Here is a 17,652-nt window from a genome sequence, read left to right as displayed (position 1 = left end):
TCTAAAACTTCAAATTATAATTAGGATTGTCACCAGCAATTTCCCACAACTAGGATTATTATATTTATTTGTATATAATGGAAAACATGTCACTGGGCAGTAAACATAGTGATATCTTTTTATTATTTGTATTTCTGTGTCTTTTTTCGGAGGGGGGATATCAAATACAGATAACTGTCAATATGGTAAAATTCTAGGCAAGGTCCTAACTATCAGAACTATCAACTATCAGAGATAGATCTACAGACTAACCCTAGATTAATCATAACCCTAAAGTATGTTATGGGAAGATATTTTGAAATACCTGCCTCCACTCTTTCCCCTTCAAGAGGACACTGACCTTCGATGACCTTTGAAAATATTTATTTTGTAAAAGTGAAACCTTGCAAAATAAATCTTATGCTTAAGTAAAATACAAGAAAATTATTTTCAGCTTCACAACTTTGCTCAGTCTCAATTTATAACAGTTCAAAAATTTGCAATTAGATTTGGTTAAGAAAAACATACTGATATGGCTTAAAATTCTACTCAAGTAACATGAATTGTATTTACAAAATTAAAACCAGAGAAAAGGAAACTGAAATTTGAGATAGAATTTTATTTTGTCTAAATTCCAGTAGGTTGGCCCTGTATTTCCTAGCCTAGCCACTTTTCAAGATAGCAAGAAGTTTAGAATTTGTTCAGACTTGTTTAGAATTTTACCAATTTCCTTTCTGTTAAGGGAAAAGTAGTGGAGCACTCCGCCTATATTGAAAGCAGACAAATGCATATGTCTTTTATGTAATGAAGGTAAAAGGGTGTTTTTCTTTATTCATTTGCCTTGTTTTTTTTTTTGTACAAGAATGTTTTTGTCTTCTGTTTAGATTGATGTTCATTTTTTATAGTTGACTTATTCATACCAGAAGCTAATATAGACTAAAAATTTTTACCTACATTAGGCTCCCTGGCTAGTCCCATAAGAGATATTGAATTTGTCAAAGTTTGGAGACTTACACCTTCTATCTGTTCTAAAAACAGATTCATAATTGAAGCTTTGTTCATTTTTTACTTACATTTAATGGGTCGAAAAAAGTCTTTTTTTGCTAATAAAAGGACATCTCAATACCAACATAAGACATAATTTAACCATTTTGACCGAAGACAGGAGGGTACAAATATACAACATCATTTAACCATTTTGAGTGAAGACAAGAGGGATGATAATTTTCCCAGTCCCTAAAAAATTATTATGCTAGCAGAACTCCATAAAGTACTAATAGCTGACAGTAATCTATTCATATTTCTAACAATGAGGTTGATTATGTTTTTGGAAATAGCATAATAAGAGGCAACAAAGTTGTTGGGCCAGCCTTGGGAAGAAATGGACCCCCTCTCTTCTTTGGTGAGTTTTCAAAACCTTAAGTTTGTGTGCAGTATTTATGAAATATGTCTTATTCATTTTCAGTCCGAAAGACTAGCAATTCAAAATCTTTGCTTAATCATAAACTTTATTTTTTAATTAATAAAAATAGTACTTATGTTTCAATGTGAACAGGAAAATTTTAATGTGAAGAGAACCAAGCAACATTCCATAACTTAGGCTACTTAGGGCAATGTGCATCTGGCAGTTGAGCTCGCTGAATAAAATCTCAAGTTAGACCTAGAGTAATTGAGGGAGGACCTCCCCCTTGAACTTTGAAAAAATAAGCTTTTGGGGGATCTATTTTATGAATAATACTTTTTTTGGTATTTCTCTTGGAAAAAAGAACACTTTTTTTGAGATGACTTGCGTCATGAGGGAAAAAGGACACTTTTACTCCCCTGTTGTCTGCAATTTAGAAAGCTCGCGCAACTATAGCCGTCCATACTTAATTCCTGTTTTTACTGAAGTATTTACGAAATATGTGTTAACCACTTTCAGTCCCAAAAACTAGCAATTCAAAATCTTTGCATAATCATAACCCTTATTTTTGGAATAGCAGAAATAGTACTTATGTTTCAATATGAACCGGAAAATTTCAATGTGAGAGACCCAAGTAAAATCCCGTAACTTAGGCTACTTGGGGCCATGTGCACCCATCAGTTGAGCTAATGGAGTAAAATCTCACGTTTAGATCTAGAGTAATTGAGGGAGCACACGCCCTCCCCCTTGACCTTTGAAAACAAAACTTTGGGGGAATATTTTATGAATGATACCTTTTTTGGTATTTCCCTTGGAAAAAAGAACAATTTTACTCACCTGTTGTCTGCAATTTAAAAAGCCCGACCTCCTTTAGCCGTCCATGCTTAATTCCTGTCTTTACTGAAGAACACTGAACGGTCTCATAAACGTCAACCGTGGAGTAAAAACGAAAATTAAGCACTTGACCGTCCAACGCTGTCAGTTCAACAGCTTCAATGAACAGTGATCAAAAACGCAGCTATTGACATCATTATAATATATGTCAACACATAGTTTTAGCGTTTTCCGTCTTTTGTGACTAACGATTATGACGTCGTTCATCATCTTGTAGACGAAGATGGAGTTTTTTTTATCAAAATCATTATTTTAAATATTTTCTTTTGTTAATTAGAAAAGGCACTATGTGTAGCTTTTTCATTCAAATGAGCCGTTTAAAAGCTCTCTAAGGTATTTCAGTACCCCGCTAGGAATTCGGTTAGAGCCTTAATTTTACGAAAAAATTCGTACAAGCGACGACATATTTAAGAGTTTCAGAAGAAGACAAATGTTATAAAAGAGATGATTTTTTCATGAAGCCAACAGAAAGAAGGAATTGAGTTCACTCCGGACTTTCTCAACTCAAATACTATTGCTTATTTGACACTTAAAAAACGAATAACGAATATATATTTTACTAGCTGTTGGTGGGGCGCTTCGCGCCCCCCCCAAGCCCCCCCGCGCGCGTAAGTCGTTACGCGGCATATTAGTTACGCGCCATTGTAGTTGTGTCCCTGTGTCCCACCTGTGAATAGAGATAGATATAAATATATGTTTTTAACTACGTAAAACATGCGAATATACAACATTCTTCGCTGTCCCATTGTCTGTGCATATAAATAGATTGTCAGGTTTACTGACTCTTGAACATGCAACATATAATTGTCCATGGGAAAAACAATCCGTATTCAGATCTATACCTCATTATTCTAATGATGTGTCCCTGTGTCCCGGTCGTCATTTATATTCCCTGTGTCCCGGTCGTCATTTGTGTCCCGGTGTCCCAGTTTGTAATTTCTCTTTGAGTGTCCCGGTCGTCATTTATATTCCCTGTGTCCCGGTGTCCCGGTCGTCATTTGTGTCCCGGTGTCCCGGTCTGTAATTTCTATTCGAACAATCCCTGTGTCCCGGTCGTCATTTATATATCCCGCCTGTGCCCCCGGCGTCCCCGTTGTAGTTGTGTCCCTGTGTCCCGGTCGTCATTTATATTCCCTGTGTCCCGGTCGTGATTTGTGTCCGGGTGTCCCAGTCTGTAATTTCTCTTTGAGGTTCCCGGTCGTCACTTATATTCCCTCTGTCTCGGTCGTCATTTGTGTCCCGGTCTGTAATTTCTCTTTGAGTGTTTTTTCTTTTTAGTTTTTTTTTAGTTTTTTACCTTTTTTCTTTTTTCAGTTTTCTTTTTCTTCTTTATTTTTCAGCGTCACTATGAAGTACATATCGACGAACCTTTGTTTTTTTAACTTAAATCTGGTAGGCATTGATGACCTTATCCAAGTCAAAATCCCAAACCCAATCATCATCGCTATCATTTTCAGTTTTGATATGTTTTGACTCTCGCTGTCCAGGTGGATTTTCATCTAACTGCGCGGTTTTGCGTTCAAATACCGTTAATGACGTCACCGTCAAAGCAAAAATGACGACAACTAATTTCATGACGTCAGTCAACACAGAAACATGACGTCACCTGATCCACAGATCCACAGACAGACAACTTATTTTTATATATATAGATAGATTACATCCGTGTCTTAATTTAAAACATCGTTTTATTAAAATAATATGTCTTGTTAGTACTCTGCACAGGATGGTTGCATCAAACCTAGCCTAAAGCAATGACATCAAGAGGAAATTCACATTATCTGCAGTTAGAAGACAAGGAAAAACGAAAATCAATTTTTTGATTTTCCGCCGGGCATTGCCCAGCGGCAAAGCCCCTTTATATAATAAATATGTTACCGTGAATGTTCGAAATTGGCCAATGTTCGAAATATCTTTTTTCTCCTTGGATTTAGTCAGTATTGCCAGTCAACTTTTCACTTTAATACAAGGTTTGACGATGACAGGTCAGGTTTCGTTAGGTTATGTTGGTTTAGGTTTAGTTTATAACCCATTTCTGATATTTATAACCAAATTTAACCTAACCTAAACTACATAATCTAAACCAACCTAGCTTTAACTTTTACCGTCATAACTTGCAAAAGACTGAAAAAGTTGACTCGCAAAGCTAATTGAATCCAAGCAGAGAAAGGGAACTTCAGACATTCACTGCTGAATGTCGACATTAACCAGATCTCGGACATTCATGGTAACAAATACATACATACACACATTATGTGTATGTATGGCTGTATTTTTTTTTGTTTTTTTTAGAATGTCTTGATATTTTTCTGAAAATTGGTATACTGACGTTCTCTATTCTGAAAAAAGTCGGTCTAAATAGGCCACGACATTAGTAAAATTCGTTTATAGCCTTAATTTTGGAAATGGATTTTCCATACGTATGACATCAAATTCATAAGCATTTACAGAGGGACTTACATTTAAACGCATATGCATGTAATCTATGACGCATGAGACAATGATACCCAGCTAAATCTGGGGTAAGAAAATAAGCGAAAGCGAGAATCAAAACAAATCGCAAACGAAAATGATGCACAATTAAATTTGAATGACTCATTGGATGATCGTCTAGCAGATGAACTAGATGAAACATATAGCCCTTAACACCACAAAGACTCATTTTCAATGAAATTATTCAATATATCTCAACTCTGTCGTACCTCGATACATCGCTATACTCGAATGTCAGTTATTCCTATTATTTTTCAATGTCAATCCCATCTATTAGTTTATTCGCGTTTATTGTTTCAATTCGCTTTATTTTCCACGCCACAATATTGGTATGTACACTGGTTCCCTTTTTATGGGGGGGGGGAGTAACAACAGGGAAAAGATAGCATGGTCTACCTTTCCCCTGACTACCTTTTCGTGATGATTTCAATCCTTTGGAAAGTTAAAAAGTATACAGTGTATGGTATCATTACCTTTACGGAGCTGATTTATGGAAAAGTAACTCTAGTAACGTTATAAGGAATACCTTCAAACCCGTATATATTTTTTCAAGGACTGCATCCATTTCCAAAAGTTTTTCTGACACTAAAAAGCTCGCAGGACCGTGGATGTGACCAATATGATCGAGTCCTAGATAATGCAAAATCATTATGTCCCAGTCTGTAGTGGTAAGCTCATGATCAAGATGGCGAGTAACGTTCACATCTACCTGAAAAACAATTAATGGTAAACTTCACTGGTATAAAACAGAATTAACCGCTACAACATAGTGAATGTTCCCAAATTTTTCACAGGGTAAGAGTCTGAATGCGACATATTTAAGATATTTGTAGCCCACAAAACATATTATAAATTTTCTGCTTCATCAATAAATTTCTATTCAATATGACAAATGTAAAATAGCCAAAATATTATAGGTTTTTATACAACACTTTAAAATTATTATTCATCACCATAATTTTACATAAAAAGCTCTAACGAGTCCATCATTCATAATACTTTCGTTAACTTACAATCATTTTCCCCTGCCCCCCTCATCCTTTTCTTCCACAATGTTGTGATGAATATCTCGTAAATATTTCACACAACACTTTGAGACATAGATCAATTTTCACCCTGCATATGTATTCTCCTTGTTCCTTCCATGCATTAGTCTTTAGCAAAGCACAAAAGAAGCTCGAACCTTGGGGGAAGGGATTGAGGAGGTGGTAACATCACACTTGTTGGTTTTAATTTTTCGCTGTTTTAAGTGGCGATTCGATACCGTAAAGGACCAGCCTATCTCGTCCATCATAAACATTTTAGCTTGTGTGGCCAAACTATTTAGAACTGATTGGGCGGTCTCGCCATAACTTGTAGAGCTTGGAAAGCCTACTTTCTGAAAACCTACTTTCCCTAGAATCTTAGAAATACCTTGTAACTTCTATTGTTTTGTCCCGGAAATAGATATTTAGTTTTGGGGAAACTTTTATCACTAGGAAGTGTAAGTTTTGGTTTTTTGATTAAATGGAGCAGAATTTTCTTTTTAAAATTCAGGAAAGGGTTATCCTAAAAACGTTCCAGTATACCAGATACGAAAATTCCAAAAATCCCCTTAAAAGAAATGTCATTTGATCAATTTAACAGCTCTCCGAATTTTCTGTGGTTCAACCCGCTTTGATTGAAAATTTTGCCGGCACGATTTCATGGTCTTTTCAATCACATTTCATAATCAAATCCCAAATTCTCAATAGGTTTCAATGATAGTAGTCCCTGGGAGGAATTGCTAATGGATTCTTTGCCTTTGAAACAGTAAGCCGACGTTGAGGCTCACAAAATGATACTTAAGACATCGAATCCTCTTAAATCCGTTACCCATTCGAATTTTTGCTATTTAAGTTTTATTTCTTCCTCCATCGGCTCTTATTATTTCACGTAACTTGTGAAAAATAAAAATAATCTATATCAATTTTGAACTTCTATTTCGTAACATGAGCCCCAGCTTCGCAATCAATAGCACAGAACTCCCTACATAACAAGTATAATGGAAATCCACCATCATCTGTGAAATACGTGCTTAGTGTTTTTTATGTATAACAAACCTTGCAAGCCCTACTGATTTTCATGTTTACCATTGAATCATTTAGAGCCATTCACCAGATAATTCTGGAAGATGTCGAATCGAATAAGTTAGAACATATCCATATGTATGAAGTTTTTAAAAGCGGGTGGGGGAATTTGACAAGGAAATTTCAAGTATCTAGGACTTATACTTATTTTTCTCACCAAGTTTCATCCCAACTCCCCCCAATGTCCCCGGATTCGTTCGGGATTTAAAATAAGAGCTCTGAGACACAACATCAGTCTAAATATCAAATTTCATTAAAATCCGATCACCCATTCGTAATTAAAAATACTTCATTTTTTCTAATTTTCCGAGTTACACAAAGTCCAATGGATATTTTCCTGGTGTACAATCTTTCTTTGGAACTGCAACTGCTGTATTGCATCAACATTCAAGCCACTCATTACTGAAATCCAAACCAGAAAAATATAGCATTCTTCCGAACACTTTGGCATCCCCATAGGTTCTGGGAAAAATTGAGTTTTCTTACGAACCGTAAAAATTCATGGTTTTGAAGACATTATAATTGCTACACTATAACCACCTTAATGAAACTTGTAGCCAAAAAAAGCTTGACCTATTTTCGAGCAATTTACCAACAGCGTCCCATATCTAGCGTTCATAGTAAATTTCCTAACAAGGAGAGGGCTAAATCCACACCATGTATGCTTTGAATTGTTCATAAAATATTTACCTCAGTATAGTCTGAAGCAAAGAAAGAGGTTGTCCCTTCGTAACGCAGAAATGCACCAGGAAACATTTTGACCCAAGTGTCATCCCCATAGAATAGAATTGCCTTTTTGTGTTGAATGGCAATATCAATAAGATTATCCTCGAAGTACTCTTCACTTTGTAGATTGTATAAAATATCCACAAAATTCGGTACTGTCCCACTAACCATTGCCTGAAAGAAATTAACAGCTTTAAAAGTTTAAGAATATTTCTTGTTTATCAATGTAATATTTCGATCATGATTGAGACATATACATTTCTAAATACATGTATTTTACTTTCTGGTTAAAACCATATTCCCCTTAAATTTAGATGTATAATAGACATATTATTCAATACAGACAGGATGTATTTTCACGAGCTCTGAGAATTGTTTTCTTTTAAAAACTTCCCTCGGATGCTCTATGAAGGCTAAAATAAAGATTAGAAAAATCAAAGCAAACATAAATTCTTTGAAGAAGTTTCCAGTTTTATGCTAAAGAATCATTGTGAAATATGCTGACTAAAAAATTGTGTTTTAAATCCCAATAGCTCATTAAACTCTATTCAAAATAATGAAAAAAATTAACTGAGCAGGGCATTTACTTACTCACATCCTTTTTTTCACCTTTATTTATTTAAATTTTTATATATGTCAGCAATTTTACAGAATGCTTATTTTGGTCTTTAGCGACTTTTTGGTATTGCTCCATGCTTCAAATTTTTTAGCCTTGTTACAGAACGACAGCAAACTTAAACTAGATATGGGAAAACTAACAGGGGGAACTGGAATTAGAGAAATTGAATCAGCATGAGAATGGGGATAGTATTCAGATGCTAAAAACTATTCCAGTGCCAAGTTTTTCTTTTTTAACTAAAACTTGGGCTACATTTTTTATCCGAATATACTCATTGTTTCAACCTTTGGCAAAATTCTGTTAGAAAAATAGCGAAGCATTCTGTCAATATTAATACTTTATTAGTTCAATCTTTGTGGTGAACGAGGTTAACTCGTTCTAAGCTATCATAGTCTTTGGGGACCCCGCAATAAAAAAGATGATTAAGAAATGTGATTTCCAATTGACCTTTCCTTTTGGAAATCAGACTGAAATTATTTATTTTTAAACCTATATTTTTAAAGGTAATACGATAAACACAGTTTTAAAAGTTATGATTTTGATTTAACCAAACAGCAGAATAATAGTTAACTTTAAAAATCTTTTTATACTTTAGGAAAAGACAATGAAATTAATTTTTTAGAAAACCATGTAGATAAAACCAGGCACCTATGCAAAAATTTAGGGAAAATAATCGCATCTTGGACAATTTATAATTAATCAAACTCATTCTACAAGCCAAAGAGAAGGAATTGGAGAAATATTTAATTACCCTTCCTTACTATAGCCTCTAATACCCTATTTAATGGTCTAAATTTTACCTCAAATATTTTCAATTAAGTGAATCATTTTGATTTAACAATACTTCGCAAATTATTCAGCAGCGACTTCTTGTATGATGCGTTCTTAGGCATTAAAATTCATAAAGAATAAATTTCTTTGCCCCAAACGAATAATAAAATAACTAGATTTTTCATAAGCGGAATTTGGACTGAAAATTCTCAAGAAGAACGAAATTCTGCCAGATCCCTACTCAGTACTATTGATTCCATAGAAAATGACTCTTCTCTAAACTATTGGTTTTGGTATGTGGACTTGTCACAATTTCTAGTGTGGCTCCCATACTAAGGGTAATTCAAATTAGAATGATAAAATTTTAACATTAATTAGAGGTTGTCAAGGCCATATTCAGGGGGGGGTGACCCCACCCCCTATATATCTGGCCAACTAATAAAAACGCAACAAAAATCAATGTAAGAAAAATTTGATACGTTATTTAATTTTCTCTGTAATCACACCCTCCCCCCCCCCCAAAAAAAAAAATCCTGAATATGGCCCTGGAGGCTGTTACACTCTCATGTGTTTCAACTATGCAGATAAAATGTACTGGTGATATAGCGCTCAGTAATCATATTGCAATAGGGAATGTGATGCAAGATCAGACTTGGTATGATCATTGGGAAATATTATGACACTGTCCCATCACTAATAGATGCTTGAGCGTATTAATAGAATATTTTAATGTTCCAATTTGAAATAAATTCCCTTACCTTTATTCGTGGCATTGTGACAGTGGGAGAATCTGCAATACCTTCAAAAATACATGCTTTTCTGTTAGTAAATAAGGATCTTAAAAATGGCCAATCCTTTTTCACATGTATGTCATTGGTTTCAAGCACAAAATCTCTTTGAAGTGCATCTACAACTACTAGGACTAGTTTCTGATGGTCTTTACTTCCATTCTTGTGCACTATATTGTTACGATCAATATGCCTAAAAAAAATAATAAACAATCATTACATATACCATTAACCACAAAGTAAACTTTGTGCTTAAGCACAAAAACAGGCAAGATCTACATCTCATATGGCAAGGAATCAATGCATGATCTGACTTTATAAGAGGCTTAAAATTTCTCTGACCATTATGAAAATGCCTTGAAAGGGACCTAAAACAGAGTCCTGTGGCTAGATATGATCCTTATTGTCTCATACAAAGATGTAAGAAGATTAACCTTTTTTTTAGTTTGCATTAAGAGCTACCCCATCATGCCCAAAACCTTCTTCTCTGTTTTTTTTTCAGTTTTAGTTTTTTGTTGTTTTTTTGCAAATTTTTTCCTGGTTCTCTTGTTTTTACTGTTCCTTCTAAGAAAAACTGCTACTACTATTCCACTGAACCTTTGTCTTCAATCACTTTATCTAACTGTTCGATTGCTTCATTTATCAGGTTGTTTGCAAAACCCTCTTTTCCTGATTTCACCAAAGGTCGAACATAAAGAATGGTAGCCTAAATTTAAGAATGTTTTGATAAATTTGCTAGCTATTCCAATTTTAATATACCACACAATTTACCTCTCAACACTATTTCCAAAATACTAACAGCTGCTGTTGCAAATTCCATTTTGAATCCTTCAGATGGTGACTTGTTCTTTTTTTGACTAGTAGAATAATGATAAAAACACGACACAGAAATGACAACCTTCTCATCGTGCCCCTGAGAATAGTGGCCTTCAAGTTCATTTATTTATTAATCGCACATACATCTTCTATATATATAAAAATAAGTTGTCTGTCTGTGGATGTGTCAGGTGACGTCACCTGAAAAAACTGGATCAGGTGACGTCAAAACTGAAAAAACTAAAAAAAGGCAAAAACTTCAAAAAAAACTAAAAACTAATAAAAAAAATAAAAAAGCTAAAAAACTAAAAAAACTAAAAAAAGGCAAAAACTACAAAAAAAAACTAAAAACTAATAAAAAAGCTAAAAAACTAAAAAAACTAAAAAAAGGCAAAAACTACAAAAAACTAAAAACTAATAAAAAAAATAAAAAAGCTAAAAAACTAAAAAAAGGTAAAAAACTAAAAAAACTAAAAACTAAAAAAAACTAAAAAAAAGGAAAAAACTGAAAAATAAGCTAAAATAAAGGTAAAAACCAATAAAAAACTAAAAAAAAAACTGAAAAAACTAAAAAAAGGCAAAAACTACAAAAAAACTAAAAACTAATAAAAAAAGTAAAAAAGCTAAAAAACTAAAAAAAACTAAAAAAAACTAAAAAAAGGTAAAAAACTAAAAAAAAAAAAAAATAAAAAAAACTAAAAAAAGGAAAAAACTGAAAAATAAGCTAAAATAAAGGTAAAAACCAATAAAAAACTAAAAAGAAAAAAAGGAAAAAACTAAAAAAAATTTTCATCTAAAAAACTAAAAAAAACTAAAAAAGGTAAAAACTAAAAGAACTAAAAAAGAAAAAAATAAATGACGACACTCAAAGAGAAAGCGACCAGGACAAAAGGAATGTTCGATTAGCAATCAACAAAGCACCGGGACACAGGGAGTATAAATGACGACCAGGACATAAGTAAAAAAAAAACTAACAAAACTAAAAAGAAAGTAAAAACTACAAAAAAAAATAAAAAGAAAAAAACTAAAAAAAGGCAAAAACTACAAAAAAAACTAAAAACTAATAAAAAAGCTAAAAAACTAAAAAAACTAAAAAAAAGGCAAAAACTACAAAAAAAACTAAAAACTAATAAAAAAAATAAAAAAGCTAAAAAACTAAAAAAACTAAAAAAACTAAAAAAAGGTAAAAAACTAAAAAAACTAAAAACTAAAAAAAAACTAAAAAAAAGGAAAAAACTGAAAAATAAGCTAAAATAAAGGTAAAAACCACTAAAAAACTAAAAAAAAAACTGAAAAAACTAAAAAAAGGCAAAAACTACAAAAAAAACTAAAAACTAATAAAAAAAGTAAAAAAGCTAAAAAACTAAAAAAAATAAAAAAACTAAAAAAAGGTAAAAAACTAAAAAAAATAAAAAATAAAAAAAAATAAAAAAAAGGAAAAAACTGAAAAATAAGCTAAAATAAAGGTAAAAGCCAATAAAAAACTAAAAAGAAAAAAAGGAAAAAACTAAAAAAAATTTTCATCTAAAAAACTAAAAAAAACTAAAAAAGGTAAAAACTAAAAGAACTAAAAAAGAAAAAAATAAATGACGAGACAAAAGGAATGTTCGATTAGCAATCAACAAAGCACCGGGACACAGGGAGTATAAATGACGACCAGGACATAAGTAAAAAAAAAACTAACAAAACTAAAAAGAAGGTAAAAACTACAAAAAAACTAAAAAGAAAAAAAAACTAAAAACTAATAAAAAAACTAAAAAATCTAAAAATCTAAATAAACTAAAAAAGAAAAAAAAAGGAAAAAAATAAAGGAGAAAACAAAACTAAAAAACGAATGTATATACAGACCGGGACACCGGGATACAAATGACGACCGGGACACAGGGAATATAAATGACGACCGGGACACAGGGACACAACTACAACGGGGACACCGGGGGAAACAGGGGGATATAAATGACGACCGGGACACCGGGACAGGGAATGGTCGATTAGCAATCACCATCAACAAAGCTCAAGGGCAATCATTAGAATCATGAGGTATAGATCTGAATACAGATTGTTTTCCCATGGACCATTATATGTTGCATGTTCAAGAGTCGGTAAACCTGACAATCTATTTATATGCAAAGACAATGGGACAGCAAAGAATGTTGTATATTCGCAAGTTTTACGTAGTTAAAACCATATATATATATATATATATATATATATATATATATATATATATATATATATATATATATATATATATATATATATATATATATATCTATATTCACAGGTGGGACATAGGGACACAACTACAATGGCGCGTAACTATTATGGCGCGTAACGACTTACGCGCGCGGGGGGGCTTGGGGGGGCGCGAAGCGCCCCCACCAACTAGGTGTTGGGGTGGCGCGAAGCGCCACCCCAACAGCTAGTATATATATAAATGACATAGGCCTATGGGGAGACAAGCTCGAAAAACTAGTGGATAGGTATTGCCTTGGCAATACCTATCCACAAATAAAGGCCTGCTACAACCAATTTCGTCCCCAACCAGCTACTGGCTGTCCTGCCCACTGTCTGGACATGAGGGTATGAGGGTGGGTGCCTTGTTGAATATACTGCCAAAATAGGATAGATTGAAACTATATGGTACAGCATATAGTGGCAGATGGGTTTCATGATTCTAAGTGGAGATTCAGGGAAAGGGTGAAGAGGATAGAACTTGGTTGTATCCGTGACCAAGACCACCAAACAGTATGGGGGCCCGAGCCTGCAGGTTCTCACTAGCAGGGTTGGACTAGACTAGCTAGACTAGGATAGACTAGCAAGTCAATCCAAACTAGAGGCTGTGCTATTGTTTGACACGAAATCTCTGACGCAATTAATAAGAAATAGCTGGCAAACCCCAAGGAAGACTGAGATGGTGTATGGGAAGCTCCACCCAATGTTGACACCTGAGAAATATATGATGACTCTCAGCTATAGATTTGGTGCTATAGACTGGATGTCAAGTAGGAATAATAAATGGAAAATGAAAAATTACAATATATGTATATATATATATATATATATATATATATATATATATATATATATATATATATATATATATATATATATATATATATATATATATATATATATATACAAAATAAGTTGTATGCATATTTGTTTTTTTTATGTCTTTTTGTAAAAAGAGGGTTTGCGTATGACGTCATTATAAGATGACGTTACAGACCGGGACACCGGGACACAAATGACAACCGGGACACAGGGAATATAAATGACAACCAGGACACTCAAAGAGAAATTACAGACCGGGACACCGGGACACAAATGACGACCGGGACACCGGGAATATAAATGACACAAGGGGGACAGGGACACAACTACAACGGGGACGCCGGGGGGCACAGGGGGGATATATAAATGACGACGGGGACACAGGGAATATTCGATTAGCAATCATCATCAACTAAGCTCATGGGCAAATAGAAAAATGCGGTATAGATCCGAATACGGATTGTTTTTCCCATGGACAATTATATGTTGCATGTTCAAGAGTCGGTAAACCTGACAATCTATTACACAACTACAATGGCACGTAACTAATACGGCGCGTAACGACTCACGCGCCCGGGGGGGCTTGGGGGGCGCGAAGCGCCCTACAATATAGGTGTGGCGCTACAATATACCTACAATATAGGTGTTGATATATATATATATATATATATATATATATATATATATATATATATATATATATATATATATATGTTTGATGTTAAAATTGCAGACCCTTCCATTCCAAGAAGGCATAAATATAGACTCTGATGTACACTTAACAGTGAAACATCTGAGTTACAGCATGTGGAAAATATAACCTCGCACTAAGGCACCAATTGGGGGAGGGGGTAGCAAGGTACATGTAAAAAAACTAGAAAAAAAAAAATAACCCCTTGGATTTAGAAAATACCTTTTTTGTGTATTTTCATTTTTTACTACTACTTCTACTAATAATAATAATAATAATAATAATAATAATAATAATAATAATAACTCACTGCAGCACCAAGCCGCCTAAGGCTAACACAGCTACGCACGCTCCTCCTCCAACCTAATCTATTCAAGGCCTCCCCCTTTACACCCTCGCAGGAAGTTCCCATTTCCTTTAAATCTTTACCTACGACATCCTCCCAACCCAGACAAGGACGGCCTGCCTTCCGTGTAGCCCAGACGGTTGGCCGAAAAGGACAATCTTCGGCAATCTGTCAACCTTCATCCATAGATCGTGGCCTAGCCATCTCAACCTTTCTTTTATTATAGCCCTAGAAAGCGGGATTGAACCACATTTTTAATACAACCTACTGTTTGAAATACGGTCAGTCAGCCGGGTACCCCGAACAATCCGTAGGCAATTTCTCTGGAAAACATCTAGTAAATTTTTATCTGCTTTTCGGAGCGCCAATGCTTCAGAGCCATATTTGACCACTGTCATCACTGTAGCTTCCAATATTCTAATCTTGGTTTGCAGACTTATCTTTCTATTCTTCCAAACTTTTTTTAACTGTGAAAAAATACCCTGAGCCTTAGCTATTAACAACTTCATTGCTCCCACCGTCTTTACTAATAATACTACCAAGGTAAGTGAAGCTGTCAACCTGATCAATTTTTTCGTTACCCAACGTAACCTTTTCATCTTCACTTATTCCTAGCCTTAGTGACTTAGTCTTCTTTACATTAATTTTCAAGCCTATTCTAGCACCCTGAAGTCGCAAAACCTCTAAAATTTCATTCATTTTGCTCACACTTTCATCTAATTTGCTTAAATCATCAGCATAATCTAAGTCCAGGAGCGTTTTTCCTCCCCATTTGATTCCGTGGTCTCCAATTGCCTTTATTGTGCTCCTTACGACGAAGTCCATCAAAATGATCCATATAAAGGGGGATAGAACACAACCCTGTTTAACTCCTAATTTAATACAAAACCAGTTGCTAACGTTATTTCCTACATTAACTGCAGCAGTATTATGCTCGTACATAGCATAAATCACTTTAATATATTTTTCTGGTATACCATATAAAGATAAGACCTTTGCTAACGCTCTTCTATCAACAGAATCGAAAGCTTGCTCATAATCGATAAAACTAAGGACCAAAAGGTGTTTGAAGACGAAGGGACTTCTCAATTATTAACCTAAGAATGAAAACTTGGTTGACACATCCTCTACCTTTTCTAAAACCACACTGTTCTTCCCTTAAAACTTTGTCTACAGAATCTCTCAGTCTAAAAAGTATCATATTACTCAGGAATTTGCTACCTACAGAGACCAGACTAATGCCTCGGTAATTACGACACTCACTCTTGTCACCTTCCTTATACAGTGGTTTAATTAAGGTTTTCCTAAAATCATTAGGTACTTCCCCTTTTTCAAAAATCATGTTCATAGTCTTCAGTAGCTTATTCCTAACCTCAGAGCCACCATATTTAAGAAACTCATTTATCACAGTATCAGCACCTGTAGCCTTACTATTTTTTAATCCTTTTAGTACTGTTGCTAATTCTTCCTCACTAAACAAATTTTTCTTCACATCCAAGGTTCATTTTTTAGCTGAAAAAAAATCTTTGCCAGCTCCCCTTTCCTCAAAAAACATTTTTGTGAAGTACCATCATTTGCTTGACAGCCCTGAACTCCCGAGGATGGGACAATACAGACCCAAGAAGAACCAATAGTGACTGTCAACATGATACCTCGGGGGAACAATTCCCTTCTTTTAGTTTCCCTCTTCTTATTAATTTGTACAGGTGCTGCCTACGTTTTGTATTTGTTCGATTTTCCCCCTCACTTCTCTTTATGTTCCTTTTAATTTTTTTTTATTTATATTTTTTACTAGCTGTTGGGGTGGCGCTTCGCGCCACCCCAACACCTAGTTGGTGGGGGCACTTCGCGCCCCCCCCAAGCTCCCCCGCGCGCGTAAGTCGTTACGCGCCATAATAGTTACGCGCCATTGTAGTTGTGTCCCTATGTCCCACCTGTGAATATAGATATATATATATATATATATATATATATATATATATATATATATATATATATATATATATATATATATATATATATATATATATATATATATATATATATATATATATATATATGGTTTTAACTACGTAAAACTTGCGAATATACAACATTCTTTGCTGTCCCATTGTCTTTGCATATAAATAGATTGTCAGGTTTACCGACTCTTGAACATGCAACATATAATGGTCCATGGGAAAACAATCTGTATTCAGATCTATACCTCATGATTCTAATGATTGCCCTTGAGCTTTGTTGATGGTGATTGCTAATCGACCATTCCCTGTCCCCGTGTCCCGGTCGTCATTTATATCCCCCTGTTTCCCCCGGTGTCCCCGTTGTAGTTGTGTCCCTGTGTCCCGGTCGTCATTTATATTCCCTGTGTCCCGGTCGTCATTTGTATCCCGGTGTCCCGGTCTGTATATACATTCGTTTTTTAGTTTTGTTTTTCTCCTTTATTTTTTTCCTTTTTTTTCTTTTTTAGTTTATTTAGATTTATAGATTTTTTAGTTTTTTTATTAGTTTTTAGTTTTTTTTTCTTTTTAGTTTTTTTGTAGTTTTTACCTTCTTTTTAGTTTTGTTAGTTTTTTTTTTACTTATGTCCTGGTCGTCATTTATACTCCCTGTGTCCCGGTGCTTTGTTGATTGCTAATCGAACATTCCTTTTGTCCTGGTCGCTTTCTCTTTGAGTGTCGTCATTTATTTTTTTCTTTTTTAGTTCTTTTAGTTTTTACCTTTTTTAGTTTTTTTTAGTTTTTTAGATGAAAATTTTTTTAGTTTTTTCCTTTTTTTTCTTTTTAGTTTTTTATTAGTTTTTACCTTTATTTTAGCTTATTTTTCAGTTTTTTCCTTTTTTTAGTTTTTTTTTATTTTTTATTTTTTTTAGTTTTTTACCTTTTTTTAGTTTTTTTATTTTTTTTAGTTTTTTAGCTTTTTTACTTTTTTTATTAGTTTTTAGTTTTTTTTGTAGTTTTTGCCT

The 17,652-nt window shown here is 33.9% G+C and overlaps 1 protein-coding gene across 2 annotated transcripts in view; it reads right to left on the bottom strand.

Moving 5' to 3' along the window:
* Nucleotides 1–17,652, bottom strand: part of LOC136030202 (uncharacterized) — a 67,492-nt gene that overhangs the window by 41,977 nt on the left and 7,863 nt on the right. For both annotated transcript variants that reach the window (XM_065708984.1, XM_065708992.1), the window contains exons 2-4: nucleotides 9,751–9,973; nucleotides 7,567–7,776; nucleotides 5,295–5,477 (exon numbers count right to left, since the gene is read on the bottom strand). In XM_065708984.1, coding sequence (XP_065565056.1) covers nucleotides 5,295–5,477; nucleotides 7,567–7,776; nucleotides 9,751–9,973 — 616 coding nt within the window. The remainder of the gene's footprint in view (nucleotides 1–5,294; nucleotides 5,478–7,566; nucleotides 7,777–9,750; nucleotides 9,974–17,652) is intronic.

Source organism: Artemia franciscana, chromosome 1, assembly GCF_032884065.1.
Source record: "Artemia franciscana chromosome 1, ASM3288406v1, whole genome shotgun sequence".
Classification (NCBI taxonomy): domain Eukaryota; kingdom Metazoa; phylum Arthropoda; class Branchiopoda; order Anostraca; family Artemiidae; genus Artemia; species Artemia franciscana.
Note: the sequence above shows the minus strand (reverse complement) of the source record. Positions and strands in the feature narration are given on the sequence as shown.